This window comes from Cetorhinus maximus, chromosome 1 (genome assembly GCF_964194155.1).
Source record: "Cetorhinus maximus chromosome 1, sCetMax3.hap1.1, whole genome shotgun sequence".
NCBI lineage: Eukaryota > Metazoa > Chordata > Chondrichthyes > Lamniformes > Cetorhinidae > Cetorhinus > Cetorhinus maximus.
Window position 1 is genome coordinate 3,448,206 of NC_135879.1, and position 9,369 is coordinate 3,457,574.

General features: G+C 43.7%; 1 protein-coding gene across 4 annotated transcripts in view; it reads left to right on the forward strand.

Moving 5' to 3' along the window:
* Window positions 1-7,252, forward strand: part of rufy3 (RUN and FYVE domain containing 3) — a 77,453-nt gene extending 70,201 nt beyond the window's left edge. For 3 of the 4 annotated variants that reach the window (XM_078567359.1, XM_078567451.1, XM_078567526.1), the window contains 5 exons: window positions 720-837; window positions 1,823-1,908; window positions 2,653-2,680; window positions 2,776-2,859; window positions 5,664-7,252. In XM_078567359.1, coding sequence (XP_078423485.1) covers window positions 720-837; window positions 1,823-1,908; window positions 2,653-2,680; window positions 2,776-2,859; window positions 5,664-5,810 — 463 coding nt within the window. In that variant the 3' untranslated portion in view covers window positions 5,811-7,252. Of the gene's footprint in view, window positions 1-719; window positions 838-1,793; window positions 1,909-2,652; window positions 2,681-2,775; window positions 2,860-5,663 lie in introns of all 4 variants that reach the window. The other variant, XR_013580146.1, reaches the window with a different exon arrangement.
* The last annotated feature ends 2,117 nt before the right edge of the window (window positions 7,253-9,369 follow it).

The following is a 9,369-nucleotide window of genomic DNA, read 5'->3' on the forward strand; positions in this document are numbered from 1 at the left end:
GTCCCAATCCCAATCTGCTCACTTGACTGCTGGGGGTCCTTGTCAGTGACCTCTCCATGCTACTGTCCACCGGCCTCTGTGTCAATCCCAGTAGGTGGGAAACACAGGGAGGCCATTCAGCCCCTCGAGCAAGTTCCATCATTCAGTTAGATCGTGGTTGAGCTGTGTCCTAACTCAGTCTGCACATCTTGATTCCGTAACCCTTAATATCCTTGCCCAACAAAAATCTATCGATCTCTCTCCCTCTTTTGAAATTTTCAATTGATCTGCAGCCTCAACAGCTTTTTGGGGGAGAGGGTTCCAGATTCCCATTCCACATCGTCAGGAAACACTTCACACATTGCCCCTGAATGGCCTGGCTCGAATTTTCAGATTCTGCCCCCTTGTTCTGGACCCCCACCTTGCCCCCCTCCCCCATCACTCCCTCTTTATATCTACCCTACCAAGTTATTTGAATCATTTTTAAACATTTAGATTAGATCACCTCTCAATCTTTCAAACAAAAGGGATTATGAGACATGTTTATGCTGATTGTTTTCAGAGTTTTAAACCTTTTTATCCTTTTTGAGTTTTCTCTTGCTCTGCTTTTCAGGCTGTTCAGTTTTTGATGCCAGTTTATCACTGTAAACACTTGACAATCCGTTTCATGGGCTTATTACATAAACCATGTAATTAAAAATGGTTTCTCCATCGCTCTGATTACATTCCTCTCTCTTCAGCTCCCAGTTGGAAATGGGTTTAAAGGTGCAGAGACAGAGTCTGCACAACAATCCCCATCACGATAACAACTCAGAACAAGTAAAGATTCATCAGCAACAAATGGCCGATATGAAGAAGGTAAATGATCAACAAAGACATTGAATGGGCTCAAATATTGACAAAAACGGAGTGAATCTTGAATTCATTGCACTCTCAGGTGATCCTTGATGACCTTCCCAAGTGTAGTATGAAATGATAGCTGGTTAGTGGTTGCAGGTTGGGTATTGTCTATAAATGTAAATCTTGTGTGCAGAGGCATGAGTGTTATGAGTTGTCATTCAACATTAAGCTTGAACAAGTGGGTTAAAGTTTATGAATTAGCAATATGCCTTTCCTTGTGTGTAAACTAAATCTATTGGTCTAATACTAAGCACAAAATTGAAAGCGACCTGAGCAATGATGCAACTGAAACTTTGGAAGTCTCCTAATAATGTCCACAAGGGGTCTTCGAACCCGGGTTCCAGCATTATCCTGGGTCTCTGGAATATTAGTCCAGTGACAATACCACTAGGCCATTGCCTCCCCTAGTGTACCCTGTTGTTAGTGCAGACCTGGGCAGCAGTATTGGAAGATTTGGATATTGACTCCAGTCTGTTGACAGTGGGTAGCTTTCTCCTGGATAGTGTTGCATTACTGGGGTGTGGCAGCTGGAGTGAGGCAAGCGAGAGTCATACTCGGAGTGTTGTTTAAACTAAACCTAGCCTGTCTGTACCGTAACCAGTTTGGTGTGTGTTTATTGGTGAAGAGCATTAGTGAGTTCAGAAGTGCAATAAAACTATAAAGATTGATGTTTAAAAACTTAATCTGTGCCTCGACCTACCGCATCTTGTAAATGGCCAAGCCAATACCCAAGCAGTCAAACTGCAATTGTCCTCTGATGCACCTAGTGTGATTGGCAACATCATTGCAGCATTAATGTTGTTTGTGACCTTGCTGCATTTGCAAAAGGTTCTGTTTATTCCCCAGTCTGATAGTTCTGTTTATCGTGTACTCGTTCTGTTTATCGTGTACTCGTTCTGTTTACCGTGTACTAGTTATTTTTGGGTGGTTGGCAATTTGGCAGGAATTGGAGCAGCTGCGAGAAGAAAACCGGAGAATCCGGCCGGCCGGGAAGGACAAACCTCTGAACGGAACCCACCAGCCCAGGAGGTATTTTGATACTCGGTCTGTTTGTATTATAACGTTTTGAGAGTTTGTTTTGTGTTGCAGTATGGTTCCTTGTTTAAACATTGTCCGGTTATGTTAATAGATTATTTATTGGAAGCTGCTGGAGGAATAATTGAGCAACATTGAGAGTTGAAAAATTAATCCCCCAGTAAACAGCTCCGTCTGTTTCTGGCTTTAACTCCAACCAGACTCTTAATTGGTGATCAGATTAAAATGAAAATGCTCAGCAATGTGGACAGGTGGTCAGAAATAAATAAATAAGGGTTTTCTTCATGTAAAACAAAAAGCTACAAAGTGTCCTGAGAATTAACTTCTTTATTACTGCTGCTGAGGGAGGTTGAATGTTGTGGATGGCACTTTTTCCATTCCGCTTGTTGGTGCTCAGTGTCCACTTAACACTCATCCCCAGCACCTGAAGGAAACACTCACTGCACCAAAAGTAAATGTAATTGTTTTCTCCCTCTGCTCCCCTCCCCACTCCTCTCCAGCCCACCCCTTCCATCCTATCTCATCTCCTGTCCACCCTCCTCTTCCTCTTCTCTCTCTGCCCTCCTCACTTTCTCTGCCCCTCCACCTGTCTCTCTCTCTCTCTCTCTCTCTCCCTGCATGCCCCCTGCAACCAAGCCCCATCTCTCTCTCTCTCTCTCTCTTTCTTCATTCATATAATGAGCCTGAAGATGGTGCAAATTGTAGCTGAACTAATTTTGTTCTTTAATATGTTTTCAGGTCAAGAACAGTAATAGAAGTAGAAAAGGTTGGTAATCATTTTTGTCTGTGATGACCCTCACAGCTATGCATACTTTTTCGAAAGAGGCTGGTTTTGTAACTGTCCAACATTGTGTCTCACAGGAACCTGAAAGGTCAATATTGGAAAGGCAGGAGAATGTAATTTGCAAACTCTGTCAAGAGGAAGCCTCAGTAACCAGACCGAAGGTACATTAATCATCACTGCGCCCAAAACTCTGCTGCCTGCATTTACCCTGTGCTCACTGACCTACATTGGCTCCTGGTTTGGCAACACCTTGACTAAAAATTCTCATCCTTGTTTTCTAATCCCTCCATCTCCCCATCTCTGTAATCTCCAGCCCCACAACCCTCCGAGATCTTTGCGCACCTCAAATTCTGGCTTCTTGAGCATCCCTGATTTTAATCGCTGCGCCATTGGTGGCCGTGCCTTCAGCTGCCTGGGCCCTAAGCTCTGGCATTCCTTCCCTGAACCTGTCAGCCTCTCTACTTCACTCTTTTTCCTTTTAAGTTGCTTCACCTTTAGACAACTGGATGTTAGATACTAAAGTGAGGACATTGTTATGTTGCTGACGTGATGAGAACAAACCCATAAATGAAAATAAATCAGTATTAAGAACCAGGGGCCCCGGGTAATGCCAAACCCACGCCAGGCTATTTCGTCTGTGAGGCTTAAAATTTAAAGTTTCAACTTATTCGACCATCATTCATGCAGATTGAGTACAGAATGTTTAAACTCCTGCAATCAGGGAGGCCTGTATGTGACTCGTACATAGGCCATGAAACTGCATTGAAAGAAATCGATAAACGTTCAGTGAACATTTTTTTTAAATGCTCATAATAAAACTGCAATAGACCAGGATAAAGGTGACCTTGTTTTCTGTTGCATCTGAAACTGTTGGCAATATTGAGTGTCCTCAACCCATAACCAGTGCAGTGGCAGGTCTCTGAATCAGTGGGTGGGTATCGTTGTGTGGGCAGACAACAACTTGCATTTATATAGCACCCTTTAACTTGTGAAGCACTTTGAGTGTTAGTAGCCTGAATTTGACACCGAGACGCACAGGGAGCTATTAGGTCAGGTGACCAAAAGCTTGATCAAAGAGGTGGGTTCTGAGGAGTGTTTTAAAGGAGGGGAGAGGAGGGGGGGGTAGTTTATGGAGGGAATTCCAGAGCTTGGGATTCAGACAGCTAAAGGCCTGTCCCCCAGTGGTGGAGTGCAGAAAATTGGAAATGTGGAAGGATTAGGGGGTCTGCAGAGATCTTGGAGGGTTGTGGGGCAGGAACTTAAAGATAGGGAGGGGGAAGGCAAGTCCATGGAGGGATTTGAAAACAAACAGTCGCTTGGTCATACAGAGCTTGAGTTCTGCTGAAAAGAAGACATTTTTTGTCAAAATTTTTTGTCTTACACTCACCAGGACATTTCACAAGAACACAAATCCAAGGGAGATGATAAATTTATATTGTATGAGAAGAGAGTGCTGATTGGTTGACAAGTGGACTTTCTGATTGGTTGAGGTGTTGCCATGGAGAATGCACGAGTTGATGGTGACTGCCAGTTAACTGCCGAGTATTGTTTGCCATTTAAACCAGGCAGCTTGACTCTGGTCAAGGCACTGCCCTGCAGAATGGACCAGTAAATAGCTGTCACTTATTTTGTTTAGCTGAAACAGATGCAATGTGTGTACGTGTTCTTTCTGTAAACAAGGATGAGAATTTTTAAAATCAAGGTGCTGCTGGACCAGAAGCCAGAGGAGGTCAATGAGCACAGGGATGATGAGTGAATGGGAAGTTAGGATCCAGGTAGCAGATATAAAAGATTGAGGAGGCTCTGGCATATTATATTTACTCAGATGCCCAAAATTCCAGCATGTTAAGCATGTAATTTGAACCCAGCTTACACATGTCTCTTTTGGGTGGCAAATCCAGAGAAAAGTTCAGGTCACAGAGAATTTCACATTTGTCGTTTTCGATGGAAAATAACCGATTTGTTGATGGAGAACACTTACAGAACAGGATCAGGCCATTTGGCCCATCAAGTTTGCACCAGTTTCCTCCATGATCCAGTTAGTTTTACTACTTTCCTGCTTGCTCTCCCATATCCTCTTCACCGAACTTACCTTTATAAAAGAATTCATGGACTCTGCTTAGAACCGTAGAAAAGTTACAGCACAGAAGGAGGCCATTCGGCCTATCTTGTCCATGCCAGCCCGAGGACACCCAGGTGCCCTTTCTAATCCCACCTTCCTGCACCCGGCCCATAGCCTTGCAGCTTACAGCACTTAAAGTGCAGATCCAGGTACTTTATAAAAGAGTTTAGAGTTTCTGCCTCTACCACCAACTTGGGCAGCGAATTCCAGACACCCACTACCCTCTGTAAAAAAAATTCTTCCTCATGTCCCCCCTGCACCTTCTGCCACTTATCTTGAATCTATGTCCCCTGGTTCTAGAATTCTCCACCAAGAGAAACAATTTTATCCTGTCCACTCTTATCTATTCCCCTCATAATTTTGTACACCTCAATCAAGTCACCTCTCAGCCTTCTTTGTTCTAAGGAAAATAACCCCAACCTATCCAATCTCTCCTCGTAGCAACACTTTTGTAACCCTGGCAACATCCTTGTAAACCTCCTCTGCACTTTCTCCAGAGCTATTATGTCCTTCCTGTAATGTGGTGTTTGTTGCTGTGAATTGCAAATTCTGTCGATATGCTGTGTAAATATTTTTTTCTAACCTCCCTTCCTCCTCCTCATTTTTTTGTGGCTAACTGAAGTTGTGTTGAGTACCTGACCCCATGAAAATAGTGGCACTAGTTACCTCTTACCCTGATAACCCTCTGTCAGAACAGTGTTTACCCTGCCCAGTTATAGTTGGGTGGAGCCCAAGCATTGCATTTTTTCGCAACTGGGACATCTGATCCCAAAAGCTCCTAGTCAAATTGACACTGCATCTTTTTCTTTTGATTTTTAAATATTGGCTTCAATTTTCTTACAGAAACGCTGCAATAATTGCCACGCGATCTTCTGCAATCAGTGTGCCGTCAATGAATTGCCGCTGCCATCCTCTATCCAGCCTGTGTGCGTGTGCAATCCTTGTCACCAGGTGCTGTTACAGCAGTATTCAACAACACCACCGCCCTGAGGCACAGAATGGATCTACCCGACCAACCAACAGCCATTGATTGAGTGCGTGGAGAACCGGGGCACTGTTCGATTTTGTCTTTTCAAATGTGACGATAATGCACAAATTTGTGTAACGTTCCACATTTCTTTTCCCCCCAATAAGAACATGTTTTGAGATCGAGTGATGTGGCTGCACGCTCGTCAGTGCTCTTTGTAAACTCCCTCCTTTAGTGAGACAATCTACAGATGAAGAATAGCAATGCTGGGCAAAAAAAAGTAGGCATCTGAAATCCGTCCACGATGTTTCTTTTAGTTACTTGAGACACTGGATTGTTCCGCCAGTGTCATCAAACACGGTGTCCTCAAACAGAACTTTTAAAAAAAGGGAATAAGTAATTCAAAAAAGAAAACAAGTTACTTACAAGTTATTGCCGGTGTCCATCAAACAACCACAGGCTGTCAACGGTGCTCCCATTAGAAACAGGAGGCCTCATGCTCGCTCCCCAGGGTCATCTGGGTGCGGAAGAGGGGCAGCCAGAATAACCACTCTTGTGGTCAATGCCCAACCTAGGGATGTTCACCTTGGCGAAGGCCCTGAAGACTTGCTTGGAGATCCTCCAACTTGCCCACTTATTCCTCCCTTTCTGCACCGTGGGGCTGGTGTGTTGAGGAGGCTGTAGTCATCCTTTTGGAATAGGCAGTGCTTTTTGAAAAGCGCTGCGATAGTTAATCTTGGTATGATCAACACTTGATTTAAATAGCGTTCTACAATCCTAATTTATAATTTTGCACATCAGGGAGATTGATTTGTTGATAGCGTGAGGCCACAAGTTTAGAACTGGGATTGCCTGGGCTTAAGATGAATCTTGTCATTTTTGTCACGTCATTAGGGGTTTTTTGATGAACCAGTCATATGGATAGAAGCTGGTGGTTTTTCAGTAAGATCATTGGACAGGATTTGTATCACTGATTTCGAAGGCTTTATCTATAACTGACATCGCCACGTTTACCACAGTAGATGTACTGCATTCTGTGGTTCAAGTAGGATCTAAAACACGAGGTATTTTTGTGGCAAATGTTTCTTTTCCAGGGTATTCACACACTTTAAGAATTGAACGCCTGTTTCTTACAAGATTAAAAACTTGTGTTTGATTTAGTGATCATTTTCAGTCATTTGGATTTCTACTCATTGTTTTGAGGTAGCTAGTATGCCCACAATGGGAATGACAGTGCAGTATATGACTCTTCAAACCGTTTGCTGAAATCCTTAATTATCAGGCAATTGTTGCATTATCATCTCACAAAGAAACTTGAACTGTATTAGGGAGTCTGGAGTATTGTTCTGTGTGAAAGACTCCATGGAATTTTGTTCATTTGATGTCTGGGTTTAACTGGATTTCTTGATGTTTTACATTTTGTGTCTGTAGTAGTATTTGAATAAATGTTTAATTGTGCACATAACTAGTTTCTCCCTCACAACCCAAAATCAACAATACAAATGCTTTTTTCTTAGTGTGTTTTTTTTTTCATTCAAGGCTAGCATCTGTTACCCCCTCCTTGATTACCCTTGAGAAAGGTGGTGGGGGTGAGCTGCCATCTTGAACCACCATTGTGGTACACCCACGACGTTGTTTGGAAGGCAGTTTGCTCATGTGGACAGATGGCACCAGAACATCAATGTAACACCTACCTAGCACACAACAGTCTGCCACTGTACCCAATATTCACTCATTACTGTGGTACGTACGCTCTACAAGAAGTGTTACTGGAACTTACCAAATGTACTTAGCACCGTCCTGGTCTCTATTATTAAAACTAAAACTGAAGCACTGGAGATGTGGCAACAAGAATATCAGGCTGTGGCTCGCTCTTTTATAGAGAAAACTGAGGGGATGACCTGACACAGGCCTAAAAACATGAAAGGGTTTGATAGGGTAAATGTAGAGAATATACTTCCATTTTGGGGGACAGTGAAACTAGGGGCCATAAGTCTGATAGGGAATTCAGGAAAAACTTCTTTACCTAGCGTGGTGAGAATATGGAACTCACTGCCACATGGAGCGGTTGAGGTGAATGGCATAAGTACATTGAAAAGCTGGATAAACACATGAAGGAGAAAGGAATAAAAGAATATGTTGATACCATGTATTGGAGGATGGGAGGTCACTCGTGTATATGCTGTAAATACAATTTAATGTGCCTAGGATGACCAGAGCAAAAAAACCTAAGATCTTTAATATAAAGGGTTTTGGCACAACTAGAATTTTGCATGGTCAAAAAAAATATAAGGGACCTTCGAAATAGAGCTTGCTACCAAAATGGGAGAACTGGGAAGGGATCAGCTTCCAAGGAATGAATGGCATTGTTTCGTTCTTCAATCTGGAGTTCCCAGACCTGTCTTTCCATATTACTGCAGGGTCTGCTAGATTTCCAGGTCAGCTATGGCACAGTGGGTAGCACTCTCCATTGTGTTAGTATATTGCAGGTTCAAGTTCCACTCCAGGGCCTTGAACACAAAAATCAAGCTGACACCTCCCAATGCAGTACTGAGGGAGTGCTGCTCTTTCGAAGATGCTGTTTTTTGAGGTGCTAAACCGATGCCTGCCTACTTGGTTGGATATAAAAGATCCAAGGACACTATTTCGAAGAGCAGGGGAGTTCTCCTGGTGTCCTGACCAAAACTTATCCCTCAATCAATATCACAAATAAAAATCTCTATCACATTGCCATCTGTGTGGGACCTTGCTGTGTGCAAATTGGTTGTTCCAAAAGTACTGCACTATAAAGCACTTTGGGATGTCATGAGGTTGTGAAAGGCACCATGCAAATGCTAGTCTTTTCTGAAGTGGCTGCTCTATGGTTTTTTAAAATTCATTTACAGAATGTGGGCTTCGCTGGCTGGGCCAGCATTTATTGCCCATTCTTAGTTGCCCTTGAGAAGGTGGTGGTAAAGCTGCCGCCTTGAATCGCTGCAGTCCATGTGGTGTAGGTACACCCACAGCACTCAGAGTTCCAGGCTTTTGACCCAGCGACAGTGAAGGAACAGCGATCTATTTCCAAGTCAGGGTGGTGTGTGACTTGGAGGGGAACTTCCAGGTGGTGGTGTTCCCATCTAGCTGCTGCCCTTGTCCCTCTAGATGGTAACAGCCATGGGTTTGGAAGGTCCTGTCGAAGGAGCCTTGGTGAATTCCTGCAGTGCATCTTGTAGATGGTAGACACTATTGCTAATGTGTGTCGGTGGTGGAGGGAGTGAATGTTTGTGGAGGTGGTGCCAATCAAGCAGGTGGCTTTGTCCAGGATGGTGTCAAGCTTCAAGTGTTGTGGGAGCTACAATCATCCAGGCAAGTGGAGTGTATTCCATCACACTCCTGACTTGTGCCTTGTAGATGGTGGACAGGCTTTGGGGAGTCAGGAGGTGAGTTACTCACTGCAGGATTCCTAGCCTCTGACCTGCTCTTGTAGCCACAGTATTTATATGGCTAGTCCATTTCAGTTTCAGGTCAATGGTAACCTCCAGGATGTTGATAGCGGGGGATTCAGTGATGGTAATGCCATTGAACATCAAGGGGCGATGGTTC